The following is a 20341-nucleotide window of genomic DNA, read 5'->3' as shown; positions in this document are numbered from 1 at the left end:
GATGAAAAGGTCCCCGAGGCAAGATCATCAGAGAGGACCCGGCGCAGGAGGATTTGTGGGGGCGGGGCCGCGCCGTGGAGACCGCGGGGCGGCGGCCCTTTACCTCTCCGGAGTTTGTGTTTGCTTTTGGAAAGTCCCATAGGTGACTGCCCCGCGACGCAGGCGCGGACCCTGCACCTCAGTGGGAGCCCAGCCCACTGACTCACAAAAGGCCCGGCCGCCGCCTCCCTGGCCCGCGCGGTCGCCACGGCAACGCCACCGCCCGCGATACCGAACCGTCCTCTCGCGAGAGCTCCCGGCCGCCGGAAGCGGCAGCGACCCGGCAGTACCTGCCCTCCAGCCCGCCAGCCCGCGCCGGTCGGTTCGGTTGACGCCGCCGGGAGATCCAGTCCGTCCGCCTCTGCCAGGGCTGCCGCTGCCGGACCGGCCATGGACGGTGAGAGGCCGCCGCCCTCAGGGGCCGCGCGGGGCGGGGCCGCCTCTCCCGTGGGCGGGGCTCAGGCGGGTGCCCCTGGCCTCGATCCCGGACCCTGGGCCCTGATCCCCGGTACCGGATCCCGGGGTCTCCACCCGGGACCCCGATCCCCGACACCATACCCCGGGACCCAGGACCCCGACCTCGACCCCGGGGCCTCGACCCAGGACTCCGATCCCCTTCCCTGATCCCCGACCCCCTTCCCCGGCCCTCCTCAGCCACCGTCTGCCCCTGCCCCACCTGCCCCTGCGGTACTGGTGAGGGACATCGGCCTTTGGGGGCCCTGGGATGCCGGGTCAGAGGGCACCCGAAAAGGAGACAGTTGCACCACTGCCCCCAGAACACCGCTAAGAGAAATAAGAGCTCTGGCAGAAAGCCCTCACTACGTACAGGCACAACAGCTCTTGAGATAGGAACCGTATGCGCCCATTCTGCAGATGGGAAAACAGGTTGAGGAGTCCGTGCAGGCACAGGCCCCAGGAGCCCTGGTCCTCCACTGCCTGCAGCACCCCCTCAGGGCCCTCTGCCCTGCTCTCCTCCAGAACAGGAGGCATCAGTGATAAAATGAAGATACCGACATTTGCCAGGATATGTAAGTGCTAGTGTGGTAGAAAGGCTGTGCGGCGTTATTGTCATGAAGGAAGTCCTATGCAGATTGCCGCAGGGAGAAGAGGAACAGCTATACCCCCACCCCACGCGCGCGCACCTTGGGTTTTGCCTCACAGCTCACTCGGCTTCAGCTCTCCAGGGAATTGTTTTGCCTGTATCCCTTTTCTCCGGGGTTAGGTTTTGCCCTTCAGAGTCTGTGCTTCCCACTCAAGTCTGGGCCACACCCAGCCCAGCCTTGCTTTCCCGGCAGTGAGCACACTGCCTGCCACCTGTTTCTCCAGAGATGCAGACAGCTCTGGCCTTGACTAGGGCCCGCAGTGACAGGTGAGAGCTGCACGGAGCTCCACTGGGCTCGCAGCTGGGAGCCTTCACATACCTTTGTGGTCCTGGATTCTGGTTGCAGGACTTCGTTTCTTCATTCCGGGCTAGTGTGGTACACCCTTTCAGAAATCATTCCCCCAATTTAGGAATGGGATATACACTGAGATAGTTTTAAGATGAAGGAGAATCTACCGAGCTCTTGAGTTTGGGCAAGTGAGCAGCAAGTTCAGGTACCGAGGGACTTAGCCAGTAACACACACAGGTCTCCAGTTCCTCATTGAGGGTAGGGGGGCACCTGAGCCTGATTCGATGGCTCAGAAATGGCAGCTCCCATGGAGAGCGGTCTCTGTGGGCCAGCTCTTTTATGGCGTAAGAGTCATCGCCGTGCTGTTTTATCCGTAAAGAATAGACTGTCGAGTACTAAACCTCGTTAAATTGGGGAGGGCTCCCAAGGGTCCTTTGGAAAGCTGCACTGATTACAAACCATCTCGAGTTTTCATCATGGGCCACACGCTGCACCCATGACATTCCCCCGCACGCTAACCCTTAAGGTCAGCTGGTACTATCCTGGTGTTTTCCTGAATCGGAGAGTCAGGGAGGCTAAGGAGGGGCAGAGCTGGTGTGAGCAGGCCTCCCTGAAGGCCCCAGTTCTGTTCCAGCTCTTCACGTCCAGGAGGGTCGTAGTGCCCCCACCAGCTGGTTAGGAGCGTTGCTTCTCACATTTCTTAAAATCCTCAAACCATCTCCTCTCTTTGCAGATACCCTGTTCCAGCTGAAGGTATGTACTGAGTGGCCCTTCACCCCATCCCGGCCTGCTGGTTGTCAGTGGGGACAGATGGTGTGAGTCACACTCAGGATCGTGCTCAGCCAGACTGATGACCGAGGGGTCAGGGAGGTGGTGTGCTAGCTTGTCTCGGGCTGAGCGGAAGCAGATCATTTGGCCTCATTCATGAGCGCGCGCGTGTGTGCGTCCCTTAATGTTCCACGAGGCGTTTAAAACGGTTGCCTCAAGTCCTTCAGAAACACGTGCAGGAGAGCATTCCGGGCAGCTGAGCAGTCCCCCTGCCCGGGGTGGTGTCGGCAAGCCCCTGCCCCAGTTCCCGTAGGGCCCTCCTAGGTGCCCATCCATGGTGGGTTCCGAAGGACGGGAGGAGTGCCGGGCATCGGCCCCCGACTGTAGCAGCTGCACTGCCTCTGCTGTGGGGCCTCCAGGCCAGATTCCCAGGTCAGGAAAATCTGGACTTTTCCCTGAGGAACGTAGCTGGTCGGGGTGGACAGACAAGAAAGCTTTTTTCCACAACAAAACGTCCCAAGTGCATGGGGGCACCCAGGGCTGTGGGAGGGGCCCGAGGGCTGGGGACCCTCCCAGGTCGGTGAGTGACGTTGGCCGAGAGAACAGTGTTGACAGGACCAGAGTTAGGAAACTGGCCTCTGGAAGGCTGCTGTTCCCTTGGGTCATCTGAGTCTTCTCCCTGCCAGCTTCTGGTCACCTGAGGCCTGTGGAGGGCCACTGACCAGGGCTGGGGTGTGCGAGGTCATGCCAGGCGGTCCCTGCTGCAGCTGAGCAGCGGGTCCCAGGGCACCTGGCCAGAGTGGTGGACTTTGTTTAGAGGTGGCGGATGGTGGCCCAGTGTGTACTTCAGGCTGTGTGTGGAGGGCAGTGAGCGGGGGGCTGGGCAAGCCTGGACGCAGAAGGCAGAGGACAGAGCAGGCCACGGAGCCTCTGACATGAGCGGCCCCGTGTGGGTGGGGCAGGAGTGGGGCTCTGGGCGCAGAGCCGGGCTAGGGTAGCCCGACATGGCGACGCCTGACACCGGCCCCATCAGACACCTGGAATGTGGCTTGCGGGACTGAATTTTTACTTTCACTTAATTTTAGGTAATTTAAGTAGCTACGTGTGTCTAGTAGCTACTGCACTGGACCGTGCAGGAAGAAAAAAAGGTCAGCGAGTCAGGTGCTGCAGACATTGATTTAAAGGCCCCTCAGAATTGTGTCTGATGACCGGGAATCGGGGATGACTTTGGAGAGAGCGCCCTGTGCCCGTGAGCCTGAGGTTAGGGAAGCGTTGATCTGCACAGAGGCTGGACCACGGGAGCAGGGGAGACATTAGCCTGAGGCCTGGACACCAAGGCGGTCAAAGAGGGAGGGGTTTACGGTGGCAGCATCTGTGTGACGCTGGCCAAGGCCTGTGGGCAGTTTCTCAGTGTGCCCCCAGCTGCTGACCCGTGGAACAGGGAGCCGGTGTGTCGTGCTTCAGGCTGGTGGAAGGAGGGGCTGAGGCCGCTGGGAGCTGGGCTGTGTAGAGGGGGCACAAGCGCACGGACGGGCACCGACGTCCTAGTGGGCAGCGGATTGTCCAGCAGAGGCAGCAGTCGTGAGGGATCAGTGATGTCCACCCTCGGAACGAACTTACAGCCCAGGAGGGCGGGGAGCAGGATGGGGGGTAGGCCGGGTGGTGACCCAGCCTCCTGTCCGTCAGTTCACTGCAAAGCAGCTGGAGAAGCTGGCCAAGAAGGCGGAGAAGGACTCCAAGGCGGAGCAGGCCAAGGTGAAGAAGGTGAGTGCAGGCGCTGCCGCAGGGCCGGGCCCTTCCTCCTGTGGGTCCTGTGCTCCTCGGGCCTGGGCAGAGGCCGAACCCCTCTGTGGGGCGGGGCAGGGCTGGAGGCTCCTGGGGTTGCTGTGCTCTCCGTGGGGGGCTTTCTTACAGCTGGTTAGCGGCTAGAGTAGCTCCTGGGGTGCTGGGTTTGGATGACTCCTCAGCCAGACTGAGGCTCCCAGGGCAGAAGGGGAACGCAGCCGACATCCCAGTCTGAAGCCACGTCACCGCCATAGTCGTGATTCCTTTGGAATCAGCATTGCCTGCGCTGGCTTTTCCAGCTCTGCTGCTTCCAGGCGGAGCTATGTCGTGTGAGGGCAGCTGAGTGTGTCGGTGGGAGTGGAGAGGCCTGGAAAGGTGGCCGTGTTTTCCTGAGCCCGGCTCTCTCGTCTGACTTCCTCTGAGGGCTGGTCGGGGGCCCTGCCCCTGGACACCCTCACTCCCGAGACATTTCTGATGAGAAAACCTGCAGAGAGGCTGAGAAGGGGCTGCCCCACAGCAGCAGACGGCGCCCCAGGACTGGCCGGGGCCGGCCCCAGCTGGCATTCCCCCTGCATTTCAGGCCCTTCAGCAGAAGAATGTGGAGTGTGCGCGGGTGTACGCCGAGAATGCCATTCGCAAGAAGAACGAAGGTGTGAACTGGCTCCGCATGGCGTCCCGCGTGGATGCCGTGGCCTCCAAGGTGCAGACGGCCGTGACCATGAAGGGGGTGAGTGCTAGGCCGGGCGCCACGTGCCCGGGGCCGGCTCCTGCTGGCAGAGTCGAGGGGGTGGCCCGGCGCAAGCGGTCAGGCCGGCATTCCCTCCCTACGGTAAGGGCGGTGCTAGAGCGGCAGACGCACCCCAAAGGCTCTCTCCAGTGTCCGTCCTTCCATTGACGGCGCCATCTGGGGACGTGCCGTGCCGGGGGCGGGGGTGCGGGGGCCCTGAGGGCCCTGCCTGCCTCCTCACTCCTGCCTCTGCCAGGTGACCAAGAACATGGCGCAGGTGACCAAAGCCCTGGACCGGGCCCTCAGCACCATGGACCTGCAGAAGGTCTCTGCGGTGATGGACAGATTTGAGCAGCAGGTGCAGAACCTGGACGTGCACACGTCGGTACGTCGGCCCAGGGCCCGGGTGTGCGGGTGACGGCCAGGCGTGTGGCCCCTTCCCCTCCCGGTAACCTGGCTCCTCGTGGGGAGTCCAGACCGGCCCGCAGAGGTCCAGCAGGGGAGAGGGGGGCCTGGGGCCGGGGATGGGTGCGCGTGCAGGCAGCTGTGCCCCAGGACCAGCACGCCAGAGGGAGTGCGCTGGAGAGAGCGCCACAAGGGGGCTGGCGGGGGGAGGGAGCCACAGGAAGCCCTGACCGCCCGGCACACAACCCCCAGGTGATGGAGGACTCCATGAGCTCGGCCACCACGCTGACCACACCACAGGAGCAGGTGGACAGCCTCATCATGCAAATCGCCGAGGAGAATGGCCTAGAGGTCCTGGACCAGCTCAGCCAGCTGCCCGAGGGCGCCTCTGCCGTGGGCGAGAGCTCCGTGCGCAGCCAGGAGGACCAGCTGTCTCGGAGGTGGGCCAGGGGCACCTGTGCTGGGCGGGCAGAGTGCTGGGCGGGAGCTTGGGAGGGACGCAGAAACCCCGGCCTCGGTGCCTGCAGGCCCAGGAGCAGCTCAGTCCCCGCCCCTGGTTCAGACCCTGCTCACCGTCTATAGCTCCCCCTAGAAGGCGGGGGACAGGACTACGCCGGCCTGGAAAAGGGCCTGGGAAAGCCGGGGTGGAGCCATTGCCGGGGCCTCAGGGAATCCTGTTGTCCTTTGCAGGTTGGCCGCCCTGAGGAATTAGCGGAGCCAAGCGGCAGCGTGCTCCCTCCCGGCCTCATAGGGGAAGGGCTGGGAAGGCCGCCTCTGCCCCCTCCCCACTGCTCTCCCCCTCTCACCTGCCAGGCCTGGGACTCTGCCTCTTCTCTGAGCACGGGTGTGGGTCTGTGTCCGGCTGGGCGAGTTTGCACAAACTTCTGACTTCTGTGGGTAATTTCTGTGACTCCGGGCCACCAGCTGGGCGATCTGCAGGCTCCCCTCCGTCCACCACCACTGAGAAACCCCCAGGGACTGGCTGGTGGCTGCCACGTCGATATGGGGGCTTTCAGACTCCATGTGATGGCACATGCACTGGAAGTGGTCAGCCAGTGGGGGTCAGGGCTGCAGGCTGTTGCTAGGGACCCCTGGAGGCCCCCCGACTCCATTTAGAACCTGGTCCTGCCAGCTGCACGGGCCCCGCTCGGGCTCCCCAGTGTAAGGCGCCTAGCTCCCAGTCCAGCGGGCCCCCGGGGGTCTGCATCCTCTCTCCCCTGCGCCTCTGGAGGGCTCGGGCCCTGTGGACTCTCTAGGGAGCCAGAGTCTACGCTGAGGCCCCTCCCAGCCAAGGAGCAGGCGCCTCCCCCTCCTGGGTGGGATGCTTTGCTCCTGTCACTATAAATGATGGGGTGCCTCCCCCATCTGGCTCTCGCTGCCTTGTGGGCTCACGCTGTTGACCTTGAAGCTGGAGCAGCTGATGGAAGAGCCGCCCTCAGTGGGGCCAGCAGTGGCAGTGCTTCTGACGCCGTGCTGGGCTGGCCTGAGGGGAGCTTCAGACAGGCTGCACTTTTCTGTTTCCTCCAATTACTGAAGTTTACTTCGTTTTCCTGAAGCTTCCAGGGATTTTTTTTTTTTTTTTTTGCCAAAAAGAAGGAGCAAGTAGATCGGGAGCATTTGGTATGAGCCCCTCCCCAGCGTCAGCTGGAGAGCACTGCTTGTCGGTGCTGACCAGAGGCCTCTGGCTGGCCGCTGGCTGTCACGGACAGAAACGTGGGAGAACTTTCCCTGGCTCTCTGCGTTGGATTCTTCCTGGACTTGGAGCCCTTGGGTGCTCTGTACAGTAAGTTGTGCTGTGGGCTGCCTGGGGCTCTGGACTGTGGTGTGAGGCCGGAGAGAATGGGCTTCAAGAGCCACCTGGTTTTTCTTCTGTGATGCCGACCTCGCCTTACTCCCTGGCCATCATCCCTTGGGGCTCCCACGTGCCGGGGGTTCAGAGAAGGTCCCCAGGGGGTGCAGAGCTCCACGGAGACGCCCGCTGGGGGCAGAGGCCACACTGCATCAAAGGGCAGCAGGCGAAGTTTGCCTTTTCCTGAAATGCTGTTGTGAATAAAGAGGTTGATGCCCGAGAACTGTCTCCATCTTTGCTTTAGTGGCCTGGGGTGGGGTGGGGGCCTTAAGGGGACGGTCGGCTTGCAGTCCAGCCCGCCAGTAGGAGGCTGACGGGTTCCTGAAGGAGGGCAGCTGGGGTGCTGTGAGGAGTGGGATCCCCAGGCCCTGCTCGGTGAGGCCGAATCAGATCCACAGTCCCTCTACGACTTTACCTTGAAATACTTTTAAACTCATGTAACAGCTGCGAGCCAAGTACACAACTTCTGTATACTTCCCTGTGGGAGCTTCCCTCACGTCAACCTAGTTACCGTAGAACCGACCAGATCAGGAAACAGCCCTCACGTTATTACCCTGTGGTCCCTCCAGCCCCGAACGTGGCACAGGCCCTCCCATTTCTCTACGTGACCGGGACGGTCTCGAGGCCAGTGGGTCTGCACCGGTGTGCTCGTGGGAACTACGTCCGGGCGCCCCCCACCCCGTGTGCCCCAGAAACCGCTTCCGGGCAACCTATGTGTGCGCCAGAAACCAAGTCCCGGTGCCCCGCTGTGTGCACCAGAAACTACATCCGTGCGCACCCCTATGTGCCCCCAGAAACTACCACCGGGCGCCCCTCTGTACTCACGGGAACCACATCTGGTCACCCCGCTGTGTGCACTGGAAACCACGTCGGTGCGCCCCTCTCTGGACACGTGAGCCACGTCAGCGCGCCCCCTCTGTGCGCGCCGGAACCATGTTGGTGCACCACCCTATGTGCACCAGAAAGTACGTCCGGCCACCTTCCCCACAACCCACCGCTCACACGAAGCACGTCTGTGGGCCCCCCTCTGTGCTCACGGGAACTACGTCCGGGCACCCCACTGTGTGCACCAGAAACTATGTCCGGACACACACCGACACATACACACACACACATGCCCCGTGGGCACGGGGACCACAGGTTTGCACTTGTCAGGCCTCCCCCTCTGGGTTACTCCTTGGGCAGGGAAAACCCCGTTTTCAGGTTCTCAGCCCCTGCTCCCCACACAAAGTTCTAGTTTCGGCACTGCTGGCTGCCCCCACCCCCGAGAGACGCCCTTGCCCACCAGAGGACTGGGTTTGTCGCAGGCCTTGCTGGGCCCCTCGATGTGTCGTCTCTGTTAGATTATTTGCCTTGTGTTTCACGCTGGTGCTTCGCGGCCTGGATGGTCTTGACCAGGGTTTTGGGGCGTGTGATCCGTGGCCAGGGTTGTAGAGTCGGAACCACAGTGGGGTCCATGCCCCTTGTGCCCAGCCCGCCTGTCAGAGTGACCACCTGTGGCTCTGGGCCCCCCTTGTCCCCTCAGAGCACGTCTGGGTTTGAACAGGGCCTGGGGCCGCTTGTTGCCTGGTTGGAGAACCGCTGATGTGGGCCCTGCCTGGGGAGACAGCCCTCCAGGGGCTCCTGAGCAGGCTCCACGCTGCTGGGTGGGCCCGGGTGTGGCACCCGCCTCCCTGGAGCCCCTTACCAGGCCCCCCAGGAAAGGCCTGCAGGCCTGTGTCTCCCAGGGTGAATGAGGGGTGAGCAGAAGGGTCCCCAGAACCAGATGCTGGGGATGACACGTGAGGTGTGGCCTCGGGTGTGATTCTAACGTGGTTAAGATTATTTCAGACGAATATTACAGCGTTTCTTATGGGAAAATCCCTCCCAGTTAGCAAACTCAGGCGTGCCCGCCTGCGGCCCACCAGGGGGCCCTCCAGCCCTGATAAATCAGCCAGCCATGGCAGGCTGGCGTGCTGGGCAGGGTTCAGCCAACTCAGGACAGAAACCCTTTCTTCTCCTTTAACGTTAAACTGATCCTAAGTGATCAGCAAATACCCACAGTGTCCCTGCTGGTGGCTTTAGGTATCCCTGGAGAGAGTGCCTGCTGGGAGCGAGAGGCAGGGCCACAGCCCAGAGGCCCTCGCTGGCTCCCACGGCCCAGGCTGGCAGGCACCAGTGGGTAACGGCGCAGAGGGGCATCCTCAGGGGCTCTGGCCTGGAAAGGGGCCAGGAGGGATGCGTTGGGGGTCTTGTCCAGGGTCTGTCACCAAGTTATTCATCTCAAGACACATGCACCGGATGACCGGTGGCAGGGGGAACGCTACTGAGCCCCCCTTGGGCGGAGCCCTGCCCTGCAGGGTCCTTGTTCATGGTGTGTGAGGACACCCTGCAGGGCTGGGTTCCTCCCTGCTCCGGACCTTGCTTTCCTGTTTGCCAAGGGAGGCTGGCCCAAGGGGTGGGCCGTGGGCACAAGCGTGTGTGTGTGTGTGTGTGTGTATATGTGAGAGCATGGGTGTGCACCGGTATGAGGATATGGGGTGCAGGTGTGCACACGTGTGCATGCCTGTGTGTGTGCACGCACCTGTGTACAGATGTGCGTGGGGAGGTGGCAGCCGGAGCCTGGACTGTGTGTTATTTTAAAGACCCTCCAGCAACGTCCACGCAAAGCCTCTCAGACCCTGACCCCTCTGGCCCTGACCTTCAGGACTCAGGCACTCCTGTGTCTGGTGTCCAGCCAGGAGCCCCCTCCAGGGCCAGGGTGCTGATGACACAAGACTCAAAGGATCGGCGACTTTATTGAGGGTCCCGCCGTGCCTGTGTTTTGTGCCGCCCAGGGGAGCGCAGGTGCCTGCCCAGGACAGGCCAGTCTGAGCGCACGGGAAGTCGCTGCCGTTCTAGCACCCAGGGTGTCAGAGGCGACACAGGCAGAGGACGAGGAGTGCAAGGGAGGCCAGCAGGGCCCCCGGCTGGAGGTGGAGGCTGGGGGCCCCTGAGTAGCCGTAGCTGGTCCTGCAGGAGGCCTCCAGCTGGCCCAAGGGGATGGGCTCCTCGCCGGGAGCCTGTGTGTGACTGCGCGCCTGGGGAAAGATGCAGGTCAGCTGCCTGCCTGAGGGCAGGAGGTGGTCGGCGGCGCGGGGATTGCGGGCCGCTCACCTGCTCCACCGCCTCGAAGACCCTCAGCAGGTTGTCTGCCAGGACGCCCTTGACCTCTGCCTCGGTCCACTGTCTCCTCAGCAGCTCGGCGGCCAGGTCTGGATACTTGGACACGTCCTCAAGCCCCGAGGGAAGCCTGAGATGCGGGTGGAGAAAGCCAGGCTCGGCATCCCGGGGGGCAGGGCCTGGGCGCCCCCACCCCGCCCCTCACAGCACGTGGAGGGGGTGTCGCCTCACCTGGACACACCATCGTAGTCCCCACCCAAGCCCACGGCTCCGGCCCCCGCCACCTTCTTGATGTGGTCCAGGTGATCTGCGGAGAGGCGGCACGTGAGGGCCCTGAGAGAGGCCCCGGCCTGGAGCCCCGGCCGCTCAGCCCCGCCCACCTGCCACTTGGGACAAGTTGGCCTCCGCTCTGCAGGAAACGTAGTCACTGTAGAAGTTCACCATCACCAGGCTGCCCGTCTCCTTCTGCTTGGGAGAGAGGGCGGCACCGTGGGCAGGGCGGCCAGGCCGCGGGGGCCAGCCCAGGAGCGGACGGCCCCGGCCCAGCCTCTCACCACCAGCTGGAGCACGTCGTCGGGCACGTTGCGCCGGTGCTGGCACACACTGTAGGCCGAGGAGTGGCTGAAGACCACGGGGGCCTTGGACAGCTGCAGCACAGCCTTCATGGTGGCCATGGACGCGTGGGCCAAGTCGATGATGATACCCAGTCGGTTCATCTCCTTCACGACACTCTGAGGGGGGACGGGGCTCAGGGGACCCGCACAGCCTGGAGGGTCTCAGCCAGCACCCTGGGACCAGGCAGGCTGTGCCGTGCACGCTTGGGTTCACACGACCTTCTGGGGTTTCTGGCGGCCGCCTGGGAAGTCCAGGTGTGGGGAAGGGCACTGGCCAGGTGTCAACAAGCCCTTCAGGGGCTGAAAGACTGGAGGCCACTCTAATGACCAGTGGGTTCCAGTGGAAGGCCCGTCCTGCTGGCCCATCTCACAGTTGAGGAAACAGGTGACATGCCGGGTCCTCTGAGGGTGACCGAGGCCCCGCCCCCCCACTCACCTGCCCAAAGAGTGACAGGCCTTGGCTGCGGGCCTCGTCCTCTCCCGTGTCCACCAGCCAGTTGTCGGCCCTGGGAGAGCAGAGGGCAGGCGCCCGAGGGGCAGAGTGGTTGCCCGGGCCCACCCACCTCAGGACCCTCAGGAGGAGAGACAGGTGCCGGGGCGGTCCCTGCTCTGAGACCCTCCCGCCCGGCCGGCCCCCCGGGGCTGCTCACCAGGGCGTGTTGCAGCTGTGGGTGAGAGTCAGGTACCGCATGCCCAGGTGGTAGAGCGCCCGCAGGACGCCCAGGCTGCTGTCGATGGAGTGGCCGCCCTCCACGCCAACCAGACTGGCCACCTTTCCCTCCCGGAAGGCCCGCCGGATGCCTGCAAGGAGAGCCCGGCCAGGGGCAGTGGGCACCGGGCGACACGTGTGCCTGGGTGTCGGGTGTGGGGACTGGCTTCCACGTGAAACAAACCGCAGAGCAGTGCAGCAGCCCCTGCTCAGGACCGGGGCTGGTGGGCGCTGGCACCCACCTGTGCTGTCGGTGACACACAGGAAGGTCTCGGGGTACAACTGGCACATGCGGTGGATGACGTCGATCTGCTCCAGCGTCCTCTTCACGGCATCCTTGTTCTGGGTGTCGCAGGGCGTGTACGCAGACCAGAACTGGGGGGGTCACGGGGGGGAGGCGCTGGGAGCTCAGGAGCTGGGCCCCAGGCACACGAGCTCTGGCTTCCCTCTAGCCACGGAAGCCCTCCCCGCAGCCTGAGTGGCTATCGGAGCCCCCTCTAAGGGCCCGGGGCCGTACGCCGCCACCAGGGAGGGGCAGCAAGAGAGGAGGCGATAGGCTCCAGCGCCTCAGGCTCCGGGCCCGACCATACCTGGGCACCCACAAAGCCAGCCCTCAGCTTGGGGATGTTGGTGTGCGTGTGGGCCAGGCTGGTCAGGTTGGCCCTCGGGTCCTGAAGCTGATTGTTGAACAGTTTCAGCAGTTGCCAGGGCAGGTCATTGTGCCTGGAGGGGCCAGGCGGAGGGGTCAGGGGCAGGTCAGGAGGCCCCTTGGACCCGGGCCCCCCGAGCTGCCTCCCGGGCAGGCTGTGCCTTCTCCAGCTCCTCTTCTCATGGGCTGAAGACTAGGGAGGTCGCAGGGTGACTGCTGTCATCTGAGCACACCTGAGCACAGGTGAGCTTCTCAGCTGGCTGCACCCCCAGACCAGGCCACTGAACTGAGCCCTAAGTGGACAGGTCTTCCCTCCCGGAGCCTTTCACTGGGGGGAGAGGGAGGGCAGATGCCGGCTTGGCTTCAAAATCGTGGAGGGAGGGGGAGCTTGGGGTTGAGACAATCTCCACGAACAAGGCTGTTGGCGTGGGGCTGCTGAGCGCAGGCCTGGGGGGATTCACAGATGAAAGATGGAATCCCGGGCTGCCCCGGTGGCGCAGTGCTTGAGAGTCCGCCTGCCGATGCAGGGGATGCGGGTTCGTGCCCCGGTCCGGGAAGATCCCACGTGCCGCGGAGCGGCTGGGCCCGTGAGCCATGGCCGCTGAGCCTGCGCGTCCGGAGCCTGTGCTCCGCAACGGGAGAGGCCACAACGGTGAGAGGCCCGCGTACGGCAAAAAAAAAAAAAAAAAGATGAAATGCTTCTGCTGCAGGGAGAGGGTGGGGAAGTGTGGGGCGTGGCCTACCCTGGGGGGCAGCCATGGGAGCAGGGCACCAGTGCGGGATTTGGGGGCCCCAGAAGCCCTCTGCTGCCTCTGTCCCTGGGGACAGTCCTGCACCATTTCCAAGAAGATCCCTCTGTGCTTCCAAAGGACAGGCCCTCTGAAGTTCTCCCAGGAGCTGGTAGGCGGTGAGTGCATTGGAGGAGGAGGTGAGGTGCGGGGAGAGGAGAGGAGGGGACTAGACGGGCAGGACGAGGGGCAGGGGACAGGGAGGGCTCTCAACAGCTGCTGGGGGTCTTCCGGGGCAGGACCCGTGGGGCACGTTCCTCCCTGCATCCAGGAGCAGCCCCAAGGGGAGAGACTGCTGGGAGCCATGAGCTCCAGGTGCCGGCAGGGGCCTCGGCCCCTGGGAGCTGATTAGAATTTCAGAGTCTCAGGCCCAGCCCTGGCCCACCAGTCGGCATCTGGCTTTTACCAGCCAACGGGCACACACGCCCGGGACGTGCAGGGAGCCGACCAGCGGATCCCTAGCCTGGTGACAAAGGGGCTGTGAGGACAGCCTGGAGGGGGCTTTGCTCCCACTGCGGGCCCTCCCATCCACCCCTCCTCCCCAGCCCAGCAGCCATGCCCACTCTCCCCAGGACCCTCGCCCACACCTAGTTCCCACCCCCAGCCCTGGCTCCCTCCCCGGTGTCTGTTTCCTCATCTGTAACACACACACACACACACACACACACGGGGCTGCCTTGTGAGGCTCACTGACAATGTTAACGCCGTGACGGCCTAGGTCGTCCGGCCCCCTGGGGTGGGCTCTTCCACAGCAAGGTGGCCATGGCCCCCGGTGTGAGGTTTGACTGCTGGGCATGGGCTGGTGGTCAGGACGCCTTTGCTGACTGAGGGGTGGATGAGCTCCAGGGAGGCGAGGTCACTGCCTCACTGCAGAGTTGGGGGGGGCTGGCCCTGGTCACTGTCCCCAAGGCAGCGCTGAGCAGGACTTCACTCCTTTGCCCCTCTAGGAAATCCGGCCCCACGCTCCAGCTGCCTCCGCTTTGCTCTTCCCTCCTCGCCTCAGCCTGTCCTCCCTTTGTAGGTATCCGCGCTAAGGTCAACACCACATCTTGGAGTCTGTTCTGGAGGCTGATGGATCTGCCCTCCTTATCTGTGTGGCCTGGGTAGCATCCTCAGCTGTGACAGAGGACCCTGCCACCCTACCCAAAGATGAGAGGGGAGGATTCCGAGTGCTGGGAAGTGCTAGAAACGACAGCCAAACACACACTGAGGCCAGCTACGGCTTACAGATGTGATGGCTGGAGCTGGTGCAGCCATATTAAATCATGAGGTAACTGTGGGAATGGTGGCCACACCATTATGGAATGCCATGCCAGGACTCCGTCCGGACTGCTCTGTTGTTGAAGCTACTTATTTGGGTCTCTCTTACCCACAGGAGTAGCTAATACTAACTGGTTTTGATTCTGTCAGCCTAGTCTTGGCCTTCTAAGACTTTGGATAATCCCAGCTCCCCAAATCCCAGCTTCCTGAGTACTCCTGGCTGTCTGGGCTCTTTGAGCCATCTTACCCTCACATGGACATCTGGACAGCTCCCAGCACCTAAACTCGGAGCCCCTCTCCGTGTGCCCAGCCACCCTGAGTCCCCCGGAAGGAAGGAACATTCATTTTGTTGGCATATTCTACCTGCCCTTGCTGACCTGGGATGCCCGGTCCCTGAGCCCAGACCTGCCAGACAGCAGGGCCTCCCGGATGCGAGCAAAGGACAGCGGCCTCTGCAGCAAACTTCTTATGCCTGTGAGGAGACCCAGCCATGTGAGGACCCTCAGAGGCAGGCAGGGGGATGGGAGGTCCAGGAAGGAGGGGGAGGGGAGGGACCAGGGGAGGACTGAGGGAGGGAGGGAAGGGTGCACTCTGACCCCTGATGGCCGCTTCCTTATCTAGGGCTGCCCCTCATTTCCCTGCCAGTCTTATGTGATGAGACACCTGTTTTCTCTGCTTTTCTTGCAGAGCTTTTGTCCCATAAAGCCTGGGCAAGTGGGTACCCCAACTTTCCCAGCACCCGGTGGGAAAGAGCAGGTGGGGCGGGAGTGTGTGTGTACAGGTGGCGTCCTTCCCAGGGCTGGGAGAGCCCCGAGGAGTTGGGGGCGGGAGCGGCAAGGGCAGTGCCAGGCCTGCCTGCAGCGTCGAGGGGCCCTGGGGGCCGCTGGAAGGACTCCGGCTACTGCTCTGAGCTCTGTGGGAGTTGGAGCTGGAAGGGCAGGGGCTGGTACTTGTGTCTCCAAGACTTCCTCTGGCTGCAGTGCGGAGACCTGACCTCAGGCCAGGGGCAGGAGGGGGCAGTCAGAGGCACAGGGGCGGGGGTGGAGGGTAAGTGAAGGGGGCAGGCGTGGCCAGGTTGGCTGTGACATCAGGGAGAGAGTGACAAGGTGTCACCAGGGTCTTGGCTGGAAGAGGGGCAGGGGGAGTGGGCACCCAGGAGCTTGGCCTGGGGCACTGAAGCGTGAGATGCCTCGGTGAGGTCAGGCCGGGCGCACAGGCCTGATGGGGTCACCCCAGGTGGATGGAGCGAGGGGTGGGCTTGACGAGAGGGTCCCCCAAGGGCCACAGCAGACACCACCCTCCCCTGCACTTCCTGTGACACAGGACCCTGGGCCAGGCCCCAACGGCCCCCAGCCCCAGCCCCACTCTGAGCTGGGATCCAGCCCCCAGGGGTCCAGGCTGTGGGCTGTCCCGGGAGATGCTGAGGCCTTGGGGGCCTCACTATTCACCTCCTTCCTGCCGCGTTCCCCACAGGCCCTCATGTACTGAAGTCTCTGGGGCCCTGAGAGAGCCCACAAAAAAACTGAGTCCAGCAAAGGGCAAAGGCCATAGTGCAGTTGGAGAAACTGAGTCCCATTGGAGACAGGGCAGCTCCTGTCTCAGGTCAAGGGCACATGAGCCTCGACCCTAGCGCCCCCCGCCCGGACCCCCGGGGCCGTCACACGGGGGGGCTGCTTACCCGTCAATGACAGGCGTGCCCTGCATGATCCTCTCCGCTGTGTTCCGGAACTGGTCCGCAGTGCAGACGGCCACCAGGGGCCAGAACCACCAGCTGGCCCACATGGCGCGGTCCCCAGGGATGCGCTCCCCTGCTGCTCCTGTGCGTGTGTCCTGACCCGCCGTCCTGGGCGCCACAAGACAGAGGGCTTTGGTCCAGGTGATTGCTGCCAGGACCTCCCCTGTTTATCAGTAATCAGCACATTCCCCGCGAGGGTGGATCCATGGGAGTTCCTAGCCCCTGAGGCTGGGCGCCGCTGTCTGGGCCAGGCCAAGTGTGGTAAAACCCCAGGGGCGGGACTGGTGCCCAGAAGTGGGGCAGAGGATGGGCGAGCGCAGGGAAAGGGGCCGCCAGTGTTTGTCGTGTCCTGCCCCCAGGACCCGGTGTCTGAGGTCTACAAACGAGATTCAGTTTTGTGTACTTGAATGTATCCCTTTGTTTGCCTGGAGTTTTTTGTTACTTTTCTTGCAAGGTGGAGCACAGCCCGGCAGGGGCACTCCTGCCACACTCCACTGCAGTGCTGGGGGCGTCTGCACACTGACCCGCGCTCCGGCTGCAGGCTTCTGACCGAGCCTGTTGGATGCTGGGGCTTGGGGTCGGAAGCTTAGAGCGTTTGCATTTCCTTAGAGCTGGGGGCGCACACTCAGGTCTCCCGGAGGAGGCAGGGGCTGGAGGGTGGGGGGCACGGTTCTGAGAACCCGATGCCCAGGCAGCGCCGGGCCCAGTGAATCGTGAATCCCGGCCCCAGGGCTGGGCCAGCATCCAGGGTTCTGCTGGGCACCTGGGTGACCCCAGCCCACTCTGGATCCTCAGGGCAGCTGAGCTGTGGAGACCCTACCCCCTCGCTGGGCTCCCTGGCACCTCTGTCCCTGGATGGCTTTGGACCCTCACGCAGAACTGCCCTGTGGAGCCCAGGTCCCAGGCCGGTGGCCTCCCCGAGCCCCGACCTGGCCCCAAGGACAGGACGGGCCCAGCTCCAGGCCCTTCCTCCCGCCTGGGAAGGGGTCACGTCCGAACCCTGGCTCTGCCGTCATTAGCTCTGCATCCCGGGGCCTGGGCCTCCAGCCCCGTTTCCCTCCTGTTGAAACGGCAGCTCTCAGGGGAGACTGCGCAGAGCGGGGAGCTGTCTACCTTCCCTCCCTCCACCCACCATCACCCCGGGGGGAGGGGCTCCAGGGCGTCCTCCACCCAGATGCTCGGGGACGAGGCCACCGGCCCCAGACCCCATCGAGGACTTGCCCCCGCTCCCCACAGGGGCATCCTCAGTGCCAGGCCCTGGGATTCCACCCTCTTCACCACTCTGTGCACAAAAGACCCCCTTGAAGAGTGAGGAATCCAGGACTCTGCCCACGCTGCCTGGGAACCGTGGCCCAGCAGGTGCTGGGCCAGGACACGGGCTTTAAAGCCGAGTGTGTCCCTCTGCCCCCCCGAGCCAGGACCCCGTCTGCCCTTCGCACTGTCCCCATGGCCCCAGCACCTCGGCGGTCCTCCGTGCTCTGTGTCCAGCCCCCTCCACCTCCCCGGCCTGTCTCTGCGACCCGACGCTGCTGCTTTGTGGCGGGCGATGCCCGTCTGCAGCTGGGGGGCTTCTCCCCGGAACCCTCCTCTCTGACATGGCTGTGAGCACACGTCCCCCCTTGTTCACACCGGCCTGCTCCATTTGACTCTCCGTATTTTCAACCTTTTCCCCTTATCGTTTTTGTTTCAGAGTTGGCTTTTTTTAAGAGCATGTAATTGTATATTTTTTAATTTTCTTTTTTTTTTCATGTGGACCGTTTTTAAGGTCTTTATGGAATTTGTTACAATGTTGCTTCTGTCTTCCATTTTGCTTTTTCGGCTGCGAGGCTCGTGGGCTCTTAGCTCCCGGACTGGGGATGGAACCAGCACCCCCTGCGCTGGAAGGCGAAGTCTTAACCCCTTGACCGCCAGGGAAGTTGCAAGAGCGTATAACTGTATTTTATTTCTTCACCTCATCTGAGCGCCTCTGTCTGTAAACGTGACCGTTTCAGCCAGTACGACGGTGACAGCACTGCATCCCCCCTTGGCCTCGCTGCTTCCCAAGCGCCGGCCGGCCGTGCTCCCCCGTTTCTTGCTTCTGCCGTGCTCTTCGTGTTACTTCCACCCCTTTCCTACCGTGGTCAGGAAGTGCCTCATGGAGGTAACTAATATTTTAACGCAATATTTTTAAAAATCAAAAATTCCTGCCCCCCCATGAGGAACGAAATGTGAAACTTTTAGATAGAGTCAAGGCCACATCTGACCTTTCCTCTGGTCCCAGCTCCCCCCGCGGTTCCGCACAGCTGGTCTCACCGGGCCATTCACATTAGGTTTCGTGACATCAGCTGCAGGACTCTCTTGCAAGTTGGTGACAGAGGCCGGCGTTTCTAGGAGCTAAGCTGAGGGCGTGACCACACTTCCCAGGGTGACCCGAGCATGAGAAGACTCAAGGCTGGGTGCACCCTTGTTCAAACAGGAGAGGATGTCCAGGACGACGGCCCCGGAACATGACACCCAGAGGGCCCAAGTCCACGTCCAGGAGGGCTCGGGCCGTGCAGCGTCTGTCCCACACACTCTCCGGTGACTCACAGCCTGCGGCTGGCCGGGGCGCGCAGGGTCGGGCTGCTGTGTAAGTGCTCACGCTCCTCAGCCGCAGCGTCTGTCTGGAACACAAGTCACCGTGGTACCTCCTGCTGGGATCGTCACCCTATGGACTCGCGGGTCAGGCCCCCGAAATCACCCTTGAACCTGTGTGCTCTGGAGTCTGGGGTCTCTGGTTGCCTTTTTCTCCTTCCACTGGGTGCTGTTACCATGTCCTCACAATCTTCCAAGCTCTGGGCCTCCTACCTCACCGCCCCTGGCTTCGGATCTGTGGTTCCCACTTGATTTCTGCCCTGAGCCCTCTGCCTTTCAGTTTATGTCCTTTTTGGTAGAGCTGGTCCCCAAACCACCGCTAGCAGTGGGTGTGCGGGAAGTGGATTTCCAAGTCCTGGCGCGTTTGCACGTGCCATTATTATGCCCTCATAACTGAGCAGCAGTTTTACCGGCCATGCAGTTCAGGGTCATAAACCGTTTCCTCTCAGAAAGTGAACGTTCTGGGGCCGTCCGCACCGCACTGCTGTCGGGAACCCAGTTCTTTGTAGGCGGCGTGTTGCTTTCTTGCACAATCTCCTTGAATCCCCTCTTTCTCCGTGGGCTCTGCACTTTCTCAGTGTCGTGCCTCCTTGGAGACTCTGTTTCATCCGACCGCCCTGCACCCACGTTCACCAGCTCTGCCTCTGGTCCCGGGACACGCCCTGGAATCCCTTCTCTCCTGCATCCTCTTTGCCCACTCTCCTGGGCACGGCGCTCAGTCAGATGCTGGACATCCCACGTTGATCCTTTTTGTCTCTTGTGTTTTTCTCTCCTATTTTAGGTTTCCTCGTGCTTTTATTCTATGCGTTTCTGTTCTGTGAATTTATGAATAGAATAGAGATTCTGTTCTTTGAATTTATTCTATGAATTTCCTCAGTTCTGAATTCGAGCACTTTTATCCAAAGTTTTCTTTCAGGAATTATATACTTAATCTCCCAAGAGTGCTTTCTTGTGTTTCTGTTGGTGGTGGGTTTTTTTTTTCCTTTGCACCTTGTTCTTGTTACAGAAGCCATATTGTCTGATATCAGTGAGAAGTTTTGTTTCCTCTGGACCTTTTTTTCTTTCCATTGTTTATCTGGACCTTTTGTTGCATGTGCAGGCTGGAGGTCTTTGTCACTTCAAACGTAATAATTAAGGATGTAGCAGTAGCGAGGCTGCGGTGCTGTGGATACACGGGCAGCCTCCCAGGTTCAAGAGGGGGGCCGCCATTACAGTGGGGGCCCTTAATGTCAGCATCTAACATGACCATGTCAATAGCAGCCCTGATTCTCAAAACAAATGGTCTTTTAGGGAAGGACCCACTGGTGCCTTTTCCCCCAGAGTCAGCCTGGCCGTGGGCCAACCAGGGTTGTGCGTTTGGGTACTTGGGCGCTGGGGGTCAGCTGGTCCACGATCCAGCCGTCCACAAGCCCGATTTCAGCCACGTATCTCACTCCCACCCCCTCTCGTGACGTCTGAACCGAGTTCCTCTCCGATTTCTGCTGGGTGGCTGCCCCCTGTCCACCTGCCGCCCCCTCTGTACATGTTCCCGAAGGGGCCACCTCCGTCCCGCTTCTTATCCCCAGAGACAGGCTGAACCTGACTGCTGAGGGTCCTGCCTTTCTCTGACACAGCAGGTTCTGCTTGAGTCAAGTCCTCCCACCTTGACAGACATGGCGAGGAAATGTCCATCCCAGGCCGACCTTCTGACCTAGAGGATGCAGTGGGTGTCGCTATGGAGGATTCTCACAGGGCTTCTGCTTCTAATTCCTGTTTCTTCCTCTTGTGCTGGTAGCTGGCACCCAGGGACGTGAGCCTCAGGGACAGAGCCGCGGCCCGACGGCCTGGCCCAGGTCCTTTGATTTCAGAGACTGGCTCTCAGGAGGTGG

The 20341-nt window shown here is 62.1% G+C and overlaps 2 protein-coding genes across 2 annotated transcripts; one reads left to right on the top strand and one right to left on the bottom strand.

Moving 5' to 3' along the window:
- The first annotated feature begins 307 nt into the window (after positions 1 to 307).
- CHMP1A (charged multivesicular body protein 1A) lies at positions 308 to 7181 on the top strand. The gene is made up of 7 exons (XM_082676595.1): positions 308 to 436; positions 2164 to 2183; positions 3885 to 3962; positions 4564 to 4710; positions 4967 to 5095; positions 5368 to 5555; positions 5806 to 7181. The coding sequence occupies exons 1-7, from the start codon at positions 430 to 432 to the stop codon at positions 5825 to 5827; spliced, it is 591 nt and encodes a 196-aa protein (XP_082532721.1). The 5' UTR covers positions 308 to 429; the 3' UTR covers positions 5828 to 7181.
- Positions 7182 to 9855: 2674 nt separating this feature from the next.
- On the bottom strand, positions 9856 to 15907 carry DPEP1 (dipeptidase 1; the record flags this gene model as incomplete). The annotated part of the gene is made up of 10 exons (XM_082676192.1): positions 9856 to 10023; positions 10100 to 10235; positions 10337 to 10412; positions 10486 to 10570; positions 10660 to 10836; positions 11156 to 11225; positions 11370 to 11520; positions 11671 to 11803; positions 12019 to 12151; positions 15804 to 15907. 10 exons carry the CDS (start codon positions 15905 to 15907, stop codon positions 9856 to 9858), a joined length of 1233 nt encoding a protein of 410 aa, XP_082532318.1.
- Between the last annotated feature and the right edge of the window lie 4434 nt (positions 15908 to 20341).

This window comes from Grampus griseus, assembly GCF_964374135.1.
Source record: "Grampus griseus genome assembly, chromosome: 19".
Lineage (NCBI taxonomy): Eukaryota > Metazoa > Chordata > Mammalia > Artiodactyla > Delphinidae > Grampus > Grampus griseus.
This window is presented reverse-complemented; position numbering and strand designations above follow the sequence as displayed.